The sequence below is a fragment of the Apostichopus japonicus genome, chromosome 21 (genome assembly GCF_037975245.1).
Source record: "Apostichopus japonicus isolate 1M-3 chromosome 21, ASM3797524v1, whole genome shotgun sequence".
NCBI classification, from domain to species: Eukaryota; Metazoa; Echinodermata; class Holothuroidea; order Aspidochirotida; family Stichopodidae; genus Apostichopus; species Apostichopus japonicus.
Genome location: NC_092581.1, coordinates 16,994,034 through 17,016,749, shown reverse-complemented (window position 1 = coordinate 17,016,749; position 22,716 = coordinate 16,994,034). Strand labels below are relative to the sequence as shown.

At 37.4% G+C, this 22,716-nt stretch overlaps 1 protein-coding gene across 1 annotated transcript in view; it reads right to left on the bottom strand.

The window, feature by feature from the left end:
* The window catches only part of LOC139962515 (uncharacterized), a 61,001-nt gene extending 38,814 nt beyond the window's left edge, over positions 1 to 22,187 (bottom strand). The window contains exons 1-28 of the mRNA XM_071962541.1: positions 22,133 to 22,187; positions 21,379 to 21,417; positions 20,824 to 20,859; positions 20,303 to 20,353; positions 19,351 to 19,440; positions 19,104 to 19,124; positions 18,752 to 18,787; positions 18,402 to 18,473; positions 17,819 to 17,899; positions 14,535 to 14,657; positions 13,720 to 13,806; positions 12,940 to 12,999; positions 12,602 to 12,679; positions 11,982 to 12,065; positions 11,082 to 11,564; positions 8,793 to 9,209; positions 8,186 to 8,590; positions 7,041 to 7,769; positions 6,510 to 6,614; positions 6,038 to 6,154; positions 5,678 to 5,800; positions 4,992 to 5,129; positions 3,874 to 4,017; positions 2,946 to 3,068; positions 2,251 to 2,544; positions 1,460 to 1,636; positions 885 to 935; positions 292 to 417 (exon numbers count right to left, since the gene is read on the bottom strand). Of these exons, the coding sequence (XP_071818642.1) occupies positions 292 to 417; positions 885 to 935; positions 1,460 to 1,636; positions 2,251 to 2,544; positions 2,946 to 3,068; positions 3,874 to 4,017; positions 4,992 to 5,129; positions 5,678 to 5,800; positions 6,038 to 6,154; positions 6,510 to 6,614; positions 7,041 to 7,769; positions 8,186 to 8,590; positions 8,793 to 9,209; positions 11,082 to 11,564; positions 11,982 to 12,065; positions 12,602 to 12,679; positions 12,940 to 12,999; positions 13,720 to 13,806; positions 14,535 to 14,657; positions 17,819 to 17,899; positions 18,402 to 18,473; positions 18,752 to 18,787; positions 19,104 to 19,124; positions 19,351 to 19,440; positions 20,303 to 20,353; positions 20,824 to 20,859; positions 21,379 to 21,417; positions 22,133 to 22,172 (4,330 nt within the window). The 5' untranslated portion in view covers positions 22,173 to 22,187. The remainder of the gene's footprint in view (positions 1 to 291; positions 418 to 884; positions 936 to 1,459; positions 1,637 to 2,250; positions 2,545 to 2,945; positions 3,069 to 3,873; positions 4,018 to 4,991; positions 5,130 to 5,677; positions 5,801 to 6,037; positions 6,155 to 6,509; positions 6,615 to 7,040; positions 7,770 to 8,185; positions 8,591 to 8,792; positions 9,210 to 11,081; positions 11,565 to 11,981; positions 12,066 to 12,601; positions 12,680 to 12,939; positions 13,000 to 13,719; positions 13,807 to 14,534; positions 14,658 to 17,818; positions 17,900 to 18,401; positions 18,474 to 18,751; positions 18,788 to 19,103; positions 19,125 to 19,350; positions 19,441 to 20,302; positions 20,354 to 20,823; positions 20,860 to 21,378; positions 21,418 to 22,132) is intronic.
* Between the last annotated feature and the right edge of the window lie 529 nt (positions 22,188 to 22,716).

Below are 22,716 nucleotides of genomic sequence, written 5' to 3'. Positions count from 1 at the left end.
TCAAGAATGAATGCGGAGGTCAGCGGGAAGTTAAAGGTGCTCAAACGTAGCCTGCAAAAATATATTAAAACATTCCGAGTGAATCTAATCAATGAGAAAGAACATTGTCAACTTGTGGCTATGTACTGCTGCCTCAACTGTTAAATCTTACTTCACGTTTCACTTCCAAGTTTATGTTTCAATGTTTAATCAAAAAGTACATGTATCTTTTGAAATAATTCGTGTCCCTTGCAGAAAGTGAAGCAAATTTATTTTCTTGAAGGTAGGGGAGAAGGGGAGGTGTTAACTTACCAGCTGCATTACACTGTACAGTGAATGGAGCAAGGATGCCATCACCATCTGGGTCGATAACTCGGAGACTGTCTCCTTCCTGATTCAGAAGATTAGATGCTTTGTACTCCGCACAAGACTTCAAGACTGCCGTAATCAAAGAAATTTCATGCAAAAGAAATGTGATACAAAAAAAAAACACAAAGAAAAAAGAAATGTTCAGAATGGGAAGCTGAAAGGTATGATAAATCACAAGTCATTATATTTAGAGTATCTTAGAGCAAAAGAAATCTTTTTTTGTTGCATAGTTCAACAGAGAAGAGGATAAACTTACTTTTAGTTTAGAAATATATATAGCCAGAGACATTGGATAAACAACCTTGAAACCTTACTGATGGTAATCATGAAATGAGGTCTAAAGGGTCACATCAAGGGTGTATTCAAACATTCTAACAAGCACCTGTCAAAAGCAAACATTCATGTAATCCAAAGGCTCATAGTTTTTGTTATACAACTGCTTTAGATGTGTTATCTGGTTTAGTTTGACTTTCATTGTAAAATATATTTCCATTATTTTCAACAACAAAAAATGAAGTTGTACAATTTGCTCTTACCAACACCCTGTAGCTGCTTCACAAATTGAATGCTTCTGGCATGTTGAGCACCTGAAAGTATAAAACAAACATATTGAACTTGGGAAAACATACCAAACCTCCCCCAAAAAACAAATGTTACTTATATTCTTTGCATGCATGATACTGCACTTACACATGATTTAATGTTGGTACTAAATTCATATGACATCCTGCAGACCTATCAAGTTGTCAGGACTCTTCATGACTTCAACCGTAAGACATTCTTAAATTGAGCTCAATCAACTTGAGACGGAGGTAGTGAGCACTGAAATCTACAGTGCCTTGATTAAGTATACACAGGCTTTGCAAGGTTTCCAAACTAAATACTACATAATGCTTTAATGTTACAAAGGGGCTTGTGCAGTAATAACACAAAGTAGTGCCCAAACTGTTGAGCAAGTTAAGAAGGTAAAATGTCAAATGCAGAATCAATACAATTTAAAACAACAACTTTAGAACCTAGCACTTTCAGAAAACAAAAGGGTTACTATAGAATCCATATATACTAACACAAGTATTGACACGGCACTTTAAGAACATGAAGGTTAACTTACTTGTATCCCCAAAACACTTCATTGGTCCCAAGGTAAAGTATCCTTGCTTGCCATCCATAACATCCTTACTTTCGATTGCAGTTACAGGCAGGAATTGTCGATCAGTCAAAAGACCATCGTCAATACCATTTTGATTACCGTTGACACAATTACACAGCTGGTCTGGTATTTCACAAGCTTTTGAAGAAAACGTAAGCTATGTTTTTATTTCACATTTCTCATCAAAGTGAATAACCTAATATAACAAAATTTGATATGGAACAGAACAAAATCATTTGTTGATTAGATTGAAATGTTTTATACCTCAAAATGTTATTTATTGGAAATGTTTAATTTGATAGTGATGTGCATCTCAAATGATTAGAAATAAGCAATGAGATAATTCTCTCTCTTCCTTAGATAACATAACTTTATGTTAGCTCTCTTTAGAGGTATATGTATTCGCCTGCATCTTTTACCTCTTTGCTCCTTTAGTGAGAGTTCAACCCAATGATGGTTTTCTAAACGTAAATTGCAACTATTTCCTGTTAAACCATCCAGTGCACTTTTCATAAAATATATTTTGTATTCACATAAAAAAAGGGAATTAAAGCTAAAGAAAGAAAACCCTATGTTCAACCCTAAACAGCAGTAATGAAATCAAGTAATCTTACATGCTTCTGTAATTTGAAGAGTTTGAGTGTCTGCAGTCTTTGAATAAGCCATTGAAAATCTTAAACCTACTTTACCCTATTTAACTGAGTAAAGCAACAAGAAGTTTAAAGCTATAAAGACAACATGGAGGTGCATACCTTGATCCAAACTGCACTGACAGCCTTTAAAGGCAATGGGAACTCCTCCCCAGCTGAATTTTTCTTCTCCGTCTCTGCCACGCCAGCTAGCAAGAGGTGTAGAGCCGTTAAACAGAGATGCACCATTACATTCATACCTCAGGTGTTGATAACAGTCCGTAGAGACGTTTGCTAGGGCTTCTAATTGGTCCACTTCAGCGTTAAAGTATAGAATGTTTGTAGCAAACATACCGAAGCCATCAAAATCCGCTATCAAGGCTCTGTCGTTCTCTGAGTGCTCAACAATAGTCAAACCTTCAAAAATTGAAAGGTTTAAATCGTTTAGCAGTTAAGAAATATTGACCAAGTAGCAACAAAAGAACTTATATATGAAAAGGAAACTAATTTGTCAGATGACAACGTGATCATGGTCCGACTTGTACATTTGCAATGATAAACTGAGGAGTGCTTTGCATATAATACATAGTCAATATATCCAATTAGTTGGCAGTTTGATGTAAAAGGAGATGATATAGACTACAAAATGAACACTTGCACCAACACCTTGAATCCATTCTGGTATAAAATTGTCAAGTTTCGTTTTTAGAAACAAGGTATTTAACGTTCCCTCTGTTGTCGGCCAGAAGAAATTAGCAAGGGCCTTGCCCCACTAAAGGGAAGTAAAAGCGGTGACACACAAGTAAGTCAGTTCTTACCTTGGTTCATATGACAGAGAGCTACAAATGGTTTGACTCCGACATTAGGACCATCTGGATCAATGATGTAGTAACCATCTGAGTCTGCACCAAAGTCTTTGATAGCAGTACAAGAACTCATTACTGCAACAGAGAAGAGGAAAGGAAAACATGAAAGGATAAAGTAAGACAGTAGCCCATGAAAACACAAATAATCAATTTAATACCAACAGATAGAAATACTGAGACCTCCTAAGTTAAACTTTCCGGCTATTTAATTAAATAACCGATGAAACATACATAATCAATTTAATACCATCAGATAGAAACTCTGAAACCTTCTAACTTATAACACTCCGGCTAGTTAGTTAAATAACTGATGAAACACAAATAATCAATTTAACAAAGTCAAATGTTTTGCAGCAGCTGCAAAATGCCCTGCAGCAATGCCGAGTCAATGTAATGCAATAGACATTATCTCTACAAACCAACAATGCCTATAGTTTGAAACTGCCGAGCAGAAATTATGCAATCTTTCATAGCCTGGCTGCATTATGCTGCAGCCCCGTCAGCATCCTACTTTTGACATGGTGTGTAATGGGCATTGGAATCTTTCACTAGAATCAATCAATCAATGATATTGAATATATTTAAAGCCTATTTAACAAAAACATGACAGACCAGTCTCTACGAAAGGGGCGTGAGAAAAAGGGTGAGGTTCTGAGACTCCAAGCTGTGCTACCCCTCAATACATACATTCTATGTCAATGGTATACTCTCAGCCCCTTTGAGTCTCCACTTAATGACTTACAACCTATTGTGAATTTGACTATCGCCTTCCATGAAAACTATTCACATTCTGTCTAAAAGCATGCCCCATCAGGGCCTAGAAACCATCTTACGAGTCTCCTCACAGATTCATTTATAAATTACAAAGATAGCACCATACCGAGGGTGAGGATGGTTTTGCCGTTCACATTGAATATTTGGAATGGAATGCTGAAGAGTTCGTTGTTGGCGCTGTAGGAGTGGTGGTGTCCATCGTAATTGGTGACCAACGATAACTTAAACTGCTGCGTGGAACCATTTTTGGCTGAAAAAAAGGAAACACTTTCCCATGGTTCATATGAAACAAAAATATATGGCAGGCATCAAGCCTAAATGAAAATATGTTTTTGTAATGAAGTTATTATTTAGGAAGTTGAATGAAATGGTGAAATAAGTGATTTCAGATAAATAAGCACAAGATTAGTTAATCTAGTAATGTCTTAAGAGTTCATCAGCACAGTAAATCAAATAATTTAGAAAGACAACTAAAAATAATAGGTAATATTTAAATAGCGCATAATCAGCAATGCTGCTCAGAGGGCTTTACAAATGTAAAACCCAAAAACAAATAATAAAAAACCTAAATATTAAATATATAGAACCAACAAGACATAAAATGTCAAAGCCTAAAGGAACAGTATTAAAAAGACCCGTACTAAACGACAATAAAAAAAATATATGTAAAAAAATAAATAAAAAAGCTGAACGCATATAGTCCAAAAAAAATTCAGAAGTATGTAAACAGTGAAATTAAAAAGTTAAAAAAAAATGCAATAAAGATTTAAAAAAACCCAATGGTAACTCTTTTGTGACCAACAAGCAACAAGTATTCCACAGTCATCATTCAAGTGTTAAACCCAATACAGAATATGCCGAACAAAATATCTGGGAGGAAGAAAGGTTTGCAAGGCCACAATCTCCGGCAAAGTCCAGGTTTTACCTTAAATTGATGTCAATGGTGACACACTTGAATGAAAGGAAGACTTTTTAGTCATTGCAAAAACTAATCAGGAGTTTCAACTCTCCTCCACAGACGTGTCATCAATGGTGTTAGATGACGATAACATTTCTGCAGGCAAACAACACGACCTTTGTTCAAAGTATGGTTCTAACTGTCGCACAATGACGTACTATCAAATAATTCTCTACAAAAATTAACGATCGGCTGGGCAAGTGACTAGAGTATTTAAGAATTATGTAAATCGTTCAGTTCATGTAGTCTGACCGTCAAAGACTTACTACTTAGCAGAAGTCGTTCTAAAAATTCTCTGGTTTGGAATCCCAATAAGAATGGTAGATGGATGGTGGAGATTTCTGCTGTGGTTGGATCCTTGAGTGACAGTGGCAGAGAGAAGGTCGCACCTCCTTCAAGCATTACTGTTGGTTAAACCAAAAAAATAAAGTCATTTTCTGAGTTGACTAGACTCTTACTAGACCAATGGTCAGTTGAAACGGCTATCACTATATAGTGATCAATCAATCAATCAATTACCCACTATCTACGAAGACAACCGATATTGAAGACAGTGCCCTCTCCCCCCTAAGCAGAACCCAGTCTCTTGATGACCAAATAAAATACAAAGGTACTATCTAATACCTGAGACTGACACTCTGGAAAACATCCTCTGTTGTAAAAAATGAGCCCTTTATTTAAAGAAAACACACCTTACCCTGTTTCGATACTATTAGGCATTGGTTTGAATTTTATTCACTCCTAATACAAATAAACTGCCAGGGATGGGGCTCTATTTAGAAAGGATGGGGGGGGGACTTTCCACTTATGAGGGACAGGGGTTTGGGGATTAGTGAGTGTGATGAGCTGATACCATCAACCACACACCCTTTTACTTGAAGGCTGTACATAGCAGCATCTTTCAGCAAGATTCAGTGCTTCAAGGAGGGGAAGGGTGGAGATACCTACTTACCATCAACCAAGTTATCTTCACTTGAGATAGTGTGTAGTGTCCTCCATACATAATCCGACCTGCCCTCTGGAGCATCAATGGTGGTAGAGAAAGCCACTCTTGACTCAGAGTTTGCTGCTCCATCTACAAAAGTCAAGATGGTGGAAACAAAAGCAAGAATCAAGAAGCCATCTTCTGACCCACATTTCAGTAGAAATAATGACAATTGAAGCAACTAGAAGTATGAAAGAGCCCAGAAACGTATTTGTTCACAAACACTGGTTTAAAGATGACACATGTAACGGACACAACTAATGACATATTTGATCTTAATCTCTAAAATTCTGTCTGATGATTATACAAGATTTCAGTATATCTCACCAGCACTTGCACCAGCTGGGTTACCCCTTACTACGGAGAACATCTTGGTGAAAGAAACCCTCCGGCCATTGGTAGATGTAACCTTGATCTCAGTGCTCACATCTTGGGGTACCAATCCTGAAAACATTTAAAATCAAGAAAAAAGTTTTATCTACGCCAAAAAAAAAAGACAATGTATCACGTCTAAACTGAGGAAAGTCTGTTGGAGTACATGCAAAAATGACCTTAAACAAGATGGAAGTCCTATTGATAATTTTCATGTAAATTCGGTACCAACAAATTAACTCTGAGAGCATCTACTTTTTCCACCACCCTCCCAATCGCCTCTCTCTACCTTTTCATCACATACATTCAACTTTTTTCTTTGACAAGGGGTACAGTATTTCAGTCATAAATGTGAATTTATGTTGCTTACATGACAAAGTTATGGATTCCTTGCTTGACCAGTAAAATGTTTGAAACGTTTACATACCTGTGATGATGCCCCTGTTAAGCACAAAGACATTTAATGGCATTTTCTTGTTGTAATTCACCGGGAGAAGTGATCCACCAATACGGCCTCGGAACTTTGAAATAGCTAGAGAACAAAGTATATACGTTTATTAACAAACGAGCCATCTTACAGCAATAAAATCCACCACAAAGAAAAATATTCAGATTGGAAATAACCTTGTTTAAACATTGTGCGAATAGTTTACGATTTCAAGATAACCCTAAGAATATCAGAAAAATGAACACTTTGCACTCTCAGGTGACTTCCAAACAAGCATGGAAATAAACGTACTTCATAGAGAGACTTTGGGAAAGTTGGTAACTGGAAACTGAAAACAGTTACTAAGAACTCATTGGAATGCATTAGTTGATGCCATACGAAACAGAGAGCCTGACGGTACTCAAAGAAAACAATTCAGTGAAAGCTAGATACGGTTAAAGATCCAAGTAGATCTGAAAAGCGTTGATGATACGATGTGTAACTACCAGGCAAATCTGAGAAGAATCTCACCATCCGCGAGGCTGCTAAGCCCAGTTCCTCCGCTTCCTCCTGTTTGGGCAGATGCTGCATCAAACTGTTCTCTTCCAAGGTTGGTGAAAATTCTGCCATCCTTGAGGATGATGCGTCCATCAGGGAGCAGGTAGTAGTTGTCCATGACTGTGGTCTGGATGGTACGGTTGCTTCCAATCATCACAGATCCATCTGGGTGCACTTCCATACCGTTGGGGAATATGATGCTTCCTTGAGGAGTCAGGCGGCCGATAGCTGGTATCTTGGAGACAGTCAGCACATCACCGGTGGACAAAGCAAACATACCATTGGGGAGGTTGGCGACCAGGGCTTGGGTGATCTCGGCCATTCCTCTTCCTTCACCGTAAGGGAGTATGTAATTGCCGTTTGCGTATATCACTGTGCCATCTAGGAGGATGATAGTACCATCAGACTGGGTTGTTCCAGAGGTGACTGTGCCATCATTAGCTAGAACATAGCCATTTTGAAGTAGGACACGCCTACCGTCAGGGAGGGTAACAAAAGAGATCTGGCTTGTACCTACAGGCACCTGGTTTCCATTGGCAAGGGTTAATATGCCAGAGGTAAAAGACACAACACCACCACCGCCGGGGAGTACCATTGTACCGTCATTCGCAATTGGTGAAACAGTTTCTGTGTTACCAAGAACAAAGACTGCCACTTCTGATGAAGCGCTAGGAGATGCAAACTGTCCTCTTTGGAATTGACCTGCGTCAGATGAGTCAAAACAAGATCCAATTGATTAAATCACAAGATTCCACATTGCTGTTCTTTACTCAATTCTATTCACCAGATAAATATCAGTAATTTTGATAGTAGCAAATAAACTTTAACAGTATGAAAGTCACCTGCTGTGTTGTGTTACACAACACACCTGACTAATTACATGTGAAGCTCACAAACCGAAAATTAAAACATCAAACAGAAATATTTAAGCATTCACTACCAAACAAAACAAAATACATTTTTTTAGCATTATTAAATCATCCCCTCTAAATGTAACAACTATTACAGTACAATCTGAGTGACAGAAATGAATAAAATATCAACATAACACTGGCTTAGCAAAGTTTAGGAGATTCTGGCTTAGGAGAAGTTACATTTTGATCTTTCTGTCAACTTACTTCCAATAGAGATTGGAACCACAGTACCATCAGGTAAGACAAAACGGCCATCGGGTAGAACTGCGATATTTTCCCGTAAGATTGTACCCTGAACTGGTTGGCGGAATGGCAGAATGAAGGAGCCACTCGGATATACAACAGTGCCATCAGGTAGGGTAATCCTTCCGGAAGTATCCACACGTCCTTGAGAGATGAATCCATCAGGACGGATGGATATACCATTGGCGAAGACAATACGTCCATCACTTAAAGCGATGCTGGTTTCAGTTTCTATAGCGATTGGTCTGGTCTCCCCGTTAGGGAGTTCAAAAGTGCCATCAAATCTGATCCTCTCACCATCAGGCAATACCAGAGTTCCATCAGATTCAAATTCTCCGCGGTAGGTTCTTCCGATGAAATTTACACCTTTAAAATAAACGAGACCGTAGATATGTATAACTGCCAAACATTTTCTTAAAATTTCATATATTTCTCAAACTGATCTATTTTACGAAGATGATATAACAATAAAATAATATGTGCTCGTAACACATTTGATATCAATTGTTCTTTAAGCCAGTTTAAGAGTTTATACCAGTTCTAATAGTTTGATGGACCTGACAATTACCTGAGGAAAGGGTAAATGGTTGTGTCAAAGTTGTTCCATCTGGCAGGACCAATCTACCACCAGGAGAGTATGCGATTCTCTCAGTTCTTGTGGTGGTGCTTCCAGTTGTGCCATCTGGGAACGTAATTTGTCTGTCAGAGGAAATGATTGCACCACTAGGTAGGCGGATGGTACCGTCTGGACTTATGGTGCTCCTGGTGACTGACCCATCAGGATTGATGGTAGTACCATCATTGCTGAAGACAATGGTACCGTCAGGGAAGACAAATATCTGTTCCTGTCTTATGTTGACTGTCCTGGTTCCACCACTTGTTAATCGAAGGATGGAGTTGGAGAAATCTAGTTCACCTTCAGGTAATTGAACATCACCGTTAGCAAGAACTGTTCCTTGGGTACTTTCACCTGGTATTGTAAAACCTAGAAAAGGCAATGGATTGTAATATTATTGAAGATAGTACATTTTTTACCAAAAACAAAAGGTTCACACACATGAAAACAAACCAGAATTTATAAATGCAATGTGGTTTTGGTGATGTAACGAGCGGTTGTCTTCATGAATCTGACGTAATGTATAGTGAGGGTGTACATGTTTACAAGTGTTTCACAATTTGTCCCCTGGTGACCCCAAATGACTTTTGACCTCCACCAAAAACAATAGGCTTCTTTTACAATATGTGTTACTTCTACACACCAAATATGAGGTCTGCCCATGATCCCCATTAAGATATCGTATTTACGAGGTTTTGACAATTTTGCCCCTGGTGACCCCAAATGACCTATGACTTCGACCAACAACAATGAACTTCTTTAACTGAATGTGGTGCTCTTCACACTAAATATGAGGTTCTCCCAAGCTTTCCTTCTTGAGATATCGTGTTTACAAGGTTTCCACAATTTGACCAATGGTGACCCCAAATGAGCTTGACCTCAACCAAAAACAATAGGCTTCTTGTACTCAATATGTTATTTCTACACATGAAGTATAAAGTTCTTCCGACCTTTCCCTTCTTGAGATATCGTGTTTACAAGTTTTGCACAATTTTGCCCCCGGTGACCCCAAATGACCTTTGACTTCGACCAACAACAATGAGCTTCTTTAACTGAATATGGTGCTCTTCCCACTAAATATGAGGTCCTCCCAAGCTTTCCTTCTTGAGATATCGTGTTTACAAGGTTTCCACAGTTTGACCAATGGTGACCCCAAATGACCTTGACCTCAACCAAAAACAATAGGCTTCTTGTACTCAATATGTTACTTCTACACATGAAGTATAAAGTTCTTCCGACTTTCCCTTCTTGAGATATCGTGTTTACAAGTTTTGCACAATTTTGCCCCCGGTGACCCCAAATGACCTTTGACTTCGACCAACAACAATGAGCTTCTTTAACTGAATATGGTGCTCTTCACACTAAATATGAGGTCCTCCCAAGCTTTCCTTCTTGAGATAATGTGTTAACAAGGTTTTCACAATTTGACCACTGGTGACCCGAAATGACATTTGACCTCCACCAAAAACAGTAAGCGTCTTGTACTTAATGTGGTACTTCTACACATCAAATATAAATTTGGTATAATTTTCCCTTCTTGAGATATCGTGTTTACAAGTTTTGCACAATTTAACCCCTGGTGACCCAAAATGAACTTTGACCTCCACCAAAAACAATAGGTTTCTTGTACTTAATGTGGTAATTCTACACACCATATATGAAATGGTCTGACCTTCCCTACTTGAGAGAACGTGTTGAGAAGCTGGGCGTCACAAACGCACCCACACACACCCACACATACGCGATTATGAATGTAAAGGTTACGACTATCATGGATACTGAACACTGTATTTGAATTGTCTGCATTGTAACAGGCACAGCAACGATGAATTATATAGATTGTACTTGCCGGTGTTTTATCATGTACCACATGCATGACAACCACGCACCACATCATAGCAACCATGTAACCACATGCATGGCAACCTTTCAAGCTGAATACATCTATGAAATAACAAACCAATGAACTTGAAAATTTGGTAACGGTTGCTTTCTGAGACTTCTTTAGAGAAGGAAGGATTTGTTGCTCATCTCAAGGTTAGATGACCTCTGAACCCAGCACTTACACTTAAGATGCTCTCCAGAGTAATTCCCAATTTAGTCAATAGTCAAGTCACCAATCAGTGATGGCGATATAGATCTAGCCGATTACCTTATTCTTCCCCTCGAGTATTTGTTTACACAATACGGTATCATTCTGAATTCTTAGATGACTTATTTCCTTTGGCATGCTTTATTTACCTTCAGGATTATTCTGAGGAGACGTCACAACAATCGTCCCATCGGGGAAGACGAGTCGGCCATCAGGGAAGACGATAAATCTCTGTGTAGTTGTTGTGGTTGCTCTGATTACATCTCCTTCGACCGGTTGTCTTTCACCTGTAGATGTAACAATGGATCCATCTGGGAGCAGGATCGTGCCGTCTGGTTGTACAGTGCTTGTGATTATGGATCCATCCGCGTTGAGAATGAGGCCATTTCTGAAGACAATGGTACCGTCGGGGTACTCGAATCGGGTCTCTGTTCTGTAGGTGGTTGGGGTGATGCGGCCGCCAGGAAGGGTGATGGTACTGAAAGAATTGATGACCTCACCCGATGGGAGTGTAATGGTGGACATGTCCTGGTTGAATGTACCTCGAGTGACCACTCCCTGGAGTGTGAAGGTCTGTCTGTTAGGCTGATCATTGGAGAACACAAAGCTTCCAACCGGATAACTTGGTAGTTCTATGGAGATGAATTCAAATTTCATCATATTGCTGGTAGGTTACTACAAAAACCATCCAACTGGGTCATTTTGGTGAATCCTTAAGAATGCGTATTATAGTGACGACCATGACCATGCTCCCCCTACACACACAAACACCCCAAACACACTCTGTGTTTAGCAAATTTCTGTTACAAAGATCCTCCAAGTTATAATCCTCTCGTCCACTTCTACACTTGTAAACTAAAGAGAATACAGAAATATCAATATTTAAAGCATCGGTTTTCACACTAATCCAACCATTAAGAAACTGAGAAGGATGTTGCATAACTTCACAGCTCTTTGTCTATTAGGACAGGTTTATCATAGGACAACACGTCACCAAGCCTTTGTGAAGTTTGGGAAACCAATGGTCATGTCCGAAATCACCAACTTACCAAAATTAGTCGGTGGGATCGAGAGGGTATCCGTCCTTCCACCACCTTGTCTCGGAGAACCAAAGAATCGGACGGACTGTTGAACTATTCATAAGAAGAAATGCGACAATGTATCAATAAAAGTAGAGACCAAATACTGATTTGGCATTTTAAATAATTTGACTTGCATGAAAAGGTAATAAATTATTAACGATTTTGAAATGATGACTTGAATAATAAATAGGCCTCTATCAGATACACTTTTAAAAATATTTTTAACATATTTTTAAAACAGTTGGTAAACTGTATAGTTCGAATATTGTATACTCAAGGAGTCACTTTGTGACATCGAACACTGAAGAATCCCCTAACTGCATGGGTATACAGTAACTGTTTATTCTTAATTAAACATAATAAAAACTTTAACAAAACACTCATATAAATGCCAACATCACAGTCTGTCATCGTTGATCCAAAACATTCAATGTTATAGTTATGATCATGGTGACTTGGGCATTTCTAAGAGACACTTTCGGAAATGATAAAATGTTACCTGGAATGTACAAAAAAGAGGTCAATTCACAGAAGACAATTTAGGAACGTATGACGTGTGGAAACAGGAACGACTAAAGCTAAGTTACCTCTTTTGTTTCCTGCAAGCTGTGGAATATTGAACTTCAAGTCTGATCTTTGTATGTTGGTGTCTGTGAATCCATTGTCTTCAGATAAGAAAAGAGAGAGTTGAAATGAAAGAATTTCCTAAAACACCCTAGGAATAAAAGAATCTGGGATTCATTGGAAGTAAATGAATGTTACAAGACATGCAAATGTTACCAAAAAGTGCAATTACACAGTTAAAATGAAGGACTGTAACCTTAAGCTACAGCAAGGGATAATAAGAAAACAACCAGTATCCCTATAATATTAAAACAGTCTAGCAAAAAAACAGTAATGAACATTAGAAAGATTCATTACTTACTTCGATCAATGTTAAACGAGATAGAAGGTGCTGTCAGGCTAACACCTTGGTTATTATTTCCTGCAAATGGAATTGTAAAAAATTGAACAGAAAAACACTGGAACCGAGAAAACATGAAAGCAAACCAACTTAAATGTACAGAAGTGAGGTAACGATTGGCAAAGATCAGTACTGACATACGACAAAGCAGCTATTTTCTAAAAAAAGTCATATGGATATTCTCCCCCAGATTCTCTACTTCTGCTTGCACCAGCTATTAAAGTTTGTTAGACCAGAGTTATATCAAATACATAAATTCCAATCGACGCAGCTTTTTGCATTTACCTAATGAGGGCGTTGTGGTCAAGTGGTTAAGGCAGTGGACTTGTGATCTAAGGATTATAGGTTCGAGCCCTGGCCAGATCATAACGTTGTGCCCTTGGGCAAGGCACTTTATCTCCATTGCCTCTCTTCACCCAGGTGTATAAATGGGGACTTGCGAGGTAACTTGTAAATATAGTTGTTTGCGCCGGTTTGTGGCTGCAACCTATGGGAAGTCCCCCGGGGGACACGAGGTTGTGGTGCACTGTGGTGCCCCAGGAGAGATTGATTGAATTGTGCACACTTTGGTGTGTAGGTGTGACAAAGTACCAATGACCAGGGTTAAGTTGTAAAGTCGTGTGAGAAGGCCTTGGCCCTGAACAAGACTGTAAACCTAAAATTATAATAATAAAAAAAAATTATAATTTACCTCCAATTTTCGTTACCATGGTAACATAGTTTCTTTACTTTGTTGCTTACCTTGTTGATTGTTGTCAGTGGGTTGTTGATCACCTGGATTCACATTTGTGCTTATAGTTTGGGTGACACCGTCTGAAAATCCAATCCCTGTGAAAATGAAAAGTTTGAGCCCCATTACAGGAGTATTCTAGTGATACAAGTTAATTGATTAATTAAATTGCTGAAACTGTTCTGCATTCTTAGGTCAAAACCGCATCAATTGTCAAATAAATTTTTTCGTATATTTGAAGACGTTAATTTGTCAAATTTCATAAAATTTTGTGAATGCATCTGGCAACAGCTGATTGAATGATATCTTAATGACAACTGGGGCTGGGCTGCAAATGTTTCTGTGACTTTTACGTTCTCTTTTTACATATTCATTCACACCAGAAAACTCATTTCACTAAAAAACATGTTTTAATAAATTTATAAATACAAACAACCTAAATAACAGCTTAACAAAACCTAGGCGTACACAATATATCATCAAATTTTAAAGATAAATCGACAAGAAGTTTAAGAATAGGAAGGTAAAGCTGTTGACGACCTTTTACCATTATGACATTACAAAGCAGTTATGTGATCCACTTCTTGGAGGGTTTAGCTTGTCACATTAGGTTACCTCCAATCAAACATATCTCAGGTCAGGACCAATGTAAAGTGGCATTTTCAACTAAAAGTGTGCAATATATTTGTCTCAACGGTCAGTGTTACATTGTCTGCTACAAGAATATCTAACTACCTTGCCCTTGCATCGTTACCTTTTCTGATTAAAATTTACCCTTCATTAACCTCTTTTAAAAGAGTGTTAAAACTTATTAGATGAGACTTACCTGGTACATTGCCTTGGTCAGAAGGTTGATTATCTGGCCTGGATGGAAACTGGAAGCTAGTTCTTTGATTATTTTGCTCCTGGATGGTTAGTTTGCCTCTGATATCATCAAACCATTCTTGACCTAGGAATAGCAAGCAAAAAAGTAATTGTATCGACAATGAAGACATTTTCATACCAACCGTCCTTTGGCTTTATATTGTCGGCACCAAGGGCGACGGAAGCACTTTTAATCTGGGGGGAGGGCACCGACATCAAAGGGCACTTTGCAGAAATTCGAGTGGACTGATGCAACCTTATATTTAGCACCCTTTATAACTCTTATTTGCGTATACACATCACTCCATCAACGCCCCCCCCCCCCCCTCAATGTGCAAATTGGGAAACAAGGAACAAGTTTTCCTTTGAGACAAAATGAGGTGAAATCACGCTAGTTGCTAATGTAGGAATCTTCCGAATTAGAGTTTATTTCTTATTAATATCTTTAAAAAGAATTCCATTTGAAATAGCTTTGAGTTTGACCCACATAAATTTATTAAAAGTCAGTGGCGTAGCCAGGTTTTGCAAAGTTGTATGCACGACTTTCTGAGCGGTGGGCCACCATCGGTTGGCGCGGATCGTACAAGAAAATTTTTGGTTTTGCAAACCCCTCAGATGGCCGGAAACGGCACTTCCCGAGTGTTCATTCTGGTTCCCTGGCCTCTTGCTAACACCTCAATATTTATGTAGAAAAAGGGCACATATTTAAACTGAAGAAAAGTGGGGGGGGGCACGTGCCCCCTGTGCCCCCACCGGTTCCGCCGCCCTTGGTCGGCACTCGCAGCGTCGATCTTGTTTTTGCCATTCGGAGAACCGTTACCATTGTCGTCATTCAAAGCATCTATTTCATTGTCGTCATTCAAAGTGTCGTTCTCACTGTTTCCATTCAAAGCGTTGTTTACATCTCTTATATTGTGCCTTGTCCATCCATTTCTTTAAATTGTAGTGTACTCTTAACACTAACGTAAGGTTAGGCTTAGCCTTACTTAAGACTATTTTCACTTTTTGTTACAGATACTTTTTTTACAGAAATCACAGAATCATCCGAACACTAATTATAATATTAACAAAACCGAACAAAAACTTGATCTCTAATAACTTTTTGACCACTTATTGACCTTTGTTGACCTTGGATCACATGACTGTTATGTTTGGAAACGATCCCATACCCAATTCACAACAAATCCACAAATATCAACCATGTCAGCCTCTGTCAATGGTATTTTCTCAAGTTATAACCCCCCCACCCCCCAAAAAAAACAACTACATTTTGACCCATAATTGACCTTTGGTGACCTCGGATCACATCACCGTGATTTTATTTACAACTTGTCCCAATTTAACAGCCATGTCAGACTTCGTGACTAAACGTTATTGCCAAAATTAGCATAAGTTGGCAGTTTTTGGCACATAAGCAACCTTGAATGACCTTGGATGACCTGATGATTTTTATCCAAAATATTCCACTTAATGATGTGCACTCTTTCCTGAAATTGTTATTTGCTCCAATGTTCTCACAGAATGTTATTGCAAAAAAGGTATCAAGACCAACCTTTCGCCCCTCTTAACTTGAGAACCAGGTGTCCGATTAGAGCGGGAGTTGGTTTCCTCTATTTGGCACACAGAGCTCCGTCTCACATCAAATTATTGATAAACTTGTTTTCTTTGCTCCATATCTCCCAAAATGACCATATTTTTCAAGATTTTACCTTCTGACCTCATAGTTAGATGAAGTTTGACACACTGATTCCCCAGAACAACATTGACAAGTCTGTAAGACTATCCTAACTGTACTTATTAAAAAAAAAACCTTGACCTCTGATAACTTCGCACGAGTAGGTCGTACAGGGGTCAACCATGGACAATTTTGATCGGAAGGTACATTTGAGATCCGATTATGGCCCCGAAAATTCAAATAACTAGAGAAACTGATATAGGTCACCTAGATGCGGGTCGACCACTAGGTTACAAAAACGTAACTCTCAACCTTGACGGACATTTTGTTCTCAAGTTATTGCAAAAATACTAGTTTTTGACCCCAATTGACCTCTGTTGACCTTCGTTCACATGACCGTTATGTTTGGAAACAATTCCTGACCCCATTTACAACTACTCCCAAAATATAAACTATGCCGGACCCTGTCAATGGGATTTATAATAGTTTTAAATATTTTGGTTTTTGGCCTCTAACTGACCTTTGGTAACCTTCACAGGCACCAAAAACAATAGGGATCTTTCTCTTACTATGGGCTATACACCCACCAAGTTTGATCATGATACATCATTCACTTATTGAGATATCGTGTACACAAGCCAAGCGTCACACACACACGAACACCCACACGTCAAGTTGAATGCATAGGCTATCCTTGCTTTGCAAAAAGCAAGGGGAAAAAATGAGGCCTCAACGTAGGCTTAGCCTAGCCTACTCCGAGTTGGAATAAAATATAGTTCAGAATTACTTGAGGGACTCAAGCCTTAAGGAAACCGTTATTTTGTAATTCAGAACACATCCTCTGCTATAAGCCGACTTTTCATTATCATGAGTAGACTTTATCTTTATAATTAGGCCTAGTAAACGTCAGGAACACTTATATGGCAAACCATATGTGCAATCATTCGATAAACCGAGTTTATCGCCGTTAAACTCTGTTTTGCGTTCGCTAAACTCGGTTTATCGAATGGATAACCGTGTTTTTCGCCACAAACTCAGTTTATCGAGCGAAAAGCAGGGTTATCTCGATAAACTCAAATAATCGGCGATAAGCCGAGTTTATCAAATGGGCAATATGTTTCGCTCGATAATTTTGGTTTATCGATAATCTCTGTTTATCGCTCGATAAACTCAGTTTATCGAATTGGACATGGCACGCCACATGTGCAATAATTCGATAAACCGAGTTTATCGCCGTTAACTCTGCTTTTCGCTCGATAAACTGAGTTTATCGCGAAAAACACGTTTATCTAGTCGATTAACTCAGTTTATCGATCGAAAAACAGAGTTTACCGGCGATAAACTCGGTTTATCGCATTATTACACATGTGGCTTGCCATACACGTAGGCCGAGACCACTCCGTTCCGTGTTCCCCGACTCGAACTGGCGGGTTCAAATTTTCGCGAGTGCATGAAAGTGCTGGTGCACTCTACAAAACTAATGTGCATTCCCTTTTAATCGTCTACCTATACCATTAGCTATGTCAATGGTGCTAGGGGAAAAAAATCACCAAACAATGAAATACACTCACCACGTTGGACATTCACTTGATTCCTGGTTGGGAAGAAGCTCAAGACAGTCTGCCGGTCGTTGCCTGTCTGTTGGTCTTGCTCTGGAAAATTGTGATATAACAAACGGTTGGCGTTTATATCCGCTAGTAGGATTTTTGCCGACTTTACCCATTCACATTTAAGTTCGGTAATTAAACAGTACGAACGCGTTGGCTGCATGCCCTTTAAATTGATGAAAGGGATTAAAATGAGCAGTACATGCATTCGATACGCCAGTTCTAAAGTTTGACTATTAGCTTTGTTTCACAGAGACAAATGGTACCCTATTGTTCCATATTATGACCTTAAACCTAACAATAGTTGATAAACAGTTGTTTGAGTGATTTAAAGATATTACGTATAGTTTAAGACATGGAAGCATCAAACACGCATTAAGGAAAATGTGCGTTTCTGTTCAAAAACGGGACTTGTGACTGAATAAATAAATCCTTAAAAGTTATAGAATTATCACAAACGTGACTGTAAAACGACTTCAATACTGACTAGACAATAAAGCTACATTCAATTAGATTAAGGGAAGAGAAACCAATCGTCTTTCTTTACCGTTGTTTGTTATTTGAGTCCTGTCTCCGTTGTTCACAGACCCGATGAGGTTATTTCGAATGTCTTGCAATACTATAAAATATATTCAAATGCCAGAAAAGAAATGGATATGTTTTATGGAAATACGGAATAAAGAAGTAATATGAGCAACTTAATTTCATACTATTTGTAAAGTTATGTTCGCGAGAAATCGTTCAGATAGCTCTTAATGTATTACAGATATGTTACCCTTCCCCCGTCTCCTAACCACCGCTCTAACCCTTTGAATACCCCCATACACATTACATTTGATGTATTATTATTAGTAGTATTATTATTAATACAATCTAACTATTACTGTCGCTACTCACCGTCTACTCGTAATTCGCCATTGTCTGTTGGTTGTTCTATAAAAGGATAATATATTATTATATATTATATTATAACAGCAATTATAACAACGGTTTTAACAATCAAGTGAACAATGATGTCATGAACAATGTATAGAACACCACATCCTATGTTCTAACTGTAATGATAACTATTTTAAGTAGATGTAAGGAACCAACTCATATTTGAATGTTTCACTGTTCCTACTTGAGTAGACTAATTAGTGTCGATCAGTTTTACTGATATACTTTATTTAAATGAAATGAAAAATAGGACCAATAACACTAAAACCAAATATGACAAAGAGAAAGACGGACACAGGAAACTGTTTACCTGGTTGTGCTGGTTGTTGTCCTGAAAGTATCAAGATGATGCAGGAAATAATTAAATATAAATAGATCGTAAGTTGATACTGGATTAAAATTATGAAAAAATATTTACAGATACAGAATCGCGCTCTATATAAAGTATTTTATATAATATGTAATAGCATACATTCTTTGGTTTGAAACAATGAATATGAATGAGTACGAAGAGTTGTCTTCCCCCTTTAAGTCTAAGGCGGAGAATGGTTTCTTACCTGTTGTGAGTTTGAAATAAGTACTTCCTGGTCTGAACCGAGCAGTTTGGAGTATTCCATCCACCTGACTAACTCGGTCTCTATTAATACCTAGGATAAAAAATATAAACGTTAGTGTCAAAGTTAAATCCCTGAACAACTGAAATATGAAGTCGTCATGGTACAAACAATCGACTAATCATGCATTCTCCTTAACGGTTTGAAGCTGCTGGCTTATTCCTGCCCAAAAAATACTTGTAATTTCAAAACTGCAAAAAAAAAACCTACATTAAATTGATACATTTGGAAATCTGGTTGCGTTGAAATCTGCAAATATGGTTAAACTTAAGCTAGTCATTTAAACAGTCAGTAATAGTAGTGATACATAATTTCAAATTTGTTTCTCAACTTGTTTCCAATTTATTTTGGATGTGCCTCATACTTTTAAGTATTGCGCATACGTTCATGAAATATAACATTCGTTTTAGATAACACCAAGACCTCTTAAACTTAGTTGAAACTTTAACTATATCAAAGCAAAGGTTTTGTCCGTAAGTCAAATGCCCCATGGTACACACTTACTTAAGAAATGCTCATAACCAGGTATGTTGTGTGTGTGTTTAAGGGGATGGGGTAGGGAGGGGGAGGGGTTGACCATCAACCATATTATGTCCAGTAACTTGTGAAGTTACAACTGCAATAGAGCTATGCCCCTTTAAATGTATACGTTATAAGCCTGCTGTATATATACCACAGTTAAAGAATAGGTTCTATATTTTTTTACAGACAGCGCAATAGTACACTGCACTGTTAATGTATTGTCCTTACAAAGGTATCAGCACAACTGTTCTGGGTAGTGTTAGCAAATATAGTATATATAGTATTGGTCTGACTAATGGATGATAATTGGACACATAATATTCTCGATTTAGAGATAAACAACATTTCAAAGTCAAATTGAAGCTTAGCATACCTTGGTTTCTGATGGAAGATATATGCTGGAAGAAATCAATGACTTCGGGAGCTGAAGATATAAACATGTTAGAAAGTTGTGTTTAAGAAACTCAAAGTGGTTTAGTTGGTTAACTATGACAAAACGGGGGTGTTCTGTTTATTGCTAATAACATAGGTTATGAAGCAGGAACATCGTCGAGATATTAGCAACTTTTACAACATTATACACCATAGTCACAAATGTTTTTGTTAAGTACGATCGGCAGAAATCGATATTATTCATCTACACTATAACACTCAATATTTTCTTTGATGAAAGAACGCAAAATCCAGTGTGAAAATGACCAAGAAGTTATACGTTTAATCAAGATTCAAATCGGCCATTGGCTTACAGAATGAATGTACACAGAATGCCATATAGCAAGAGTTAGTGATTATTTTCATAATGAATCATCTCATTACATAGCACATGCCATCTTTAAAAATTAACAACTATTTTAAAGTAAGGGAAGAAGAAAAGGAAAACAAAGGAATACGTACCTTCTTGGTTACCTCCTTGGTTACCTCCTTGGTTACCTTGATTTAATGCAAATAAAAATATTTAACTTGAGCAACTTTCATTTGAATAAACTTATGAACTGCACGTTTCGGGCTTCAAATCATTGATCCTGTCTCACTCGGTATTGTTTACTGTCTTCATTACTACTTTTACTTCAGAAAGTTTTGGAATGAATATTGTTAAAACTTATCTTACAAGTTGGCCATGGCTAACAGAACGAATGTATAATGAATGCCACATGTCAATCACCAACATATCAAACGCAACTCAGAGTAGACCGCCATGTAGTTTACAAGTTCAAAGTCAAAGATGAAATCTCTGATCACCTCTAAAACTAACAACTTTTCTGTCAGGACATCGTTTCTTTTGAAATATGCAAAATAGCAATACCACTATAATGGAATAAGATATTTCGTTTATATACCTTGATAGTAATATTTATTAAATTAATGCCGTATCACGTTCCCGCGATTATACCTTAAAGGAATATCTCAAAACGCCAAACAGGACACCAAAAATAATAGAAATATATTTACCTCCTGATTGTGTTGTTGTCGGAATATCATCACTATTTCCTGTATTTAAAACAATAGTTGATATTTGTTAATGTGATTTGCATTAGATATTTGGTCTTCATTGACAGAAGAGAACAGGTGAAAAAAAGATATGAATATAAAAAGAAAAAATATTAGCAATTAAGCTCCGCGATTTCAAAAGCTACCACAGTATTATTTGCAATATATATTGTTGGGCTTCTAGGATACAAAACCAAACGTATACCTTCCATTATTGTTGAAAATTCAAATGATGAAATCCATATGGAAACTATTCAAGTACATTTTAAGTTTCCCTTTAGATTGTGTTCAGAAAATTGGAGTAATAAACACACCTCTCTTCTTGTGATGAATTTCCGAATTTAGCGAGTCGAAATATTCAATCGAAAATTTTCCCTAAATTTACGGTATCAACTTAGAAACCGATCTAAAGTAATCGTTCCCATAAAAAAAAATCATATAAATAAATACTAAAAATATACATTTTAAATTTCTCAACGAAGTTATACGATTTGGCAAATTGTGTTTTTGTCCTTCATGTAAATATGACACTTCAAAGGAAGGTAATGTTTTAAAAACAAACATCCCAAACTGTCTAAACCATTCTGACTTTCTGAATGATAATTACAAAGAGCTTTTGATTTGATTTTCAAATTGATTAATTGATAATCGACTACAGAAGTGTAGCAAAATACCTATTCTGTAAATCTTAATGATTTACAGAATACCAACTCACCGATGTTTCCTCCTGAAATACAGACAAGAAAGAATTTCATGAACCTTTAGTAATTATTGAATATTTATATTAACTAATGAATTAGTTTCCCGTAAAAACATGGAAATAAAACTGATTGAACAGAAACCAAAATATTTACCTTTTAGTAATCCCAATTTGAATACATTTTTTAACATCGATTGTTTCAGAATATAATCTATGGTCACTTGTTCGTGAATATTTAATGTTCCAATAAATGCTTCCTGTTTTCATAAAACCGTTTATTGATACAGCTTTGCAAAAAAATGTTTCTCCTGTGAATCTACTACTACTTCTATTACAGGAAGTTATCTCTTCATGAGGTCCACCGACCCCTACAGTGGTTTAGAATTCAAGATTTTCGGACAAATGTTTATTCTGTTTTTACTATGATACTAACCCTATCTATGACACGTAAGAGAAGTTCGAAGGAAATGTCGGGCATAATAACATTCTAAAAACATAAGTGCCGAACAGGTTAATACTCACGGACACTGTTCCAGATTTTGATTTTAGCGTAATAGTGACTGAAAGTACTAGACACTCGATAACATGACAAAACAAAC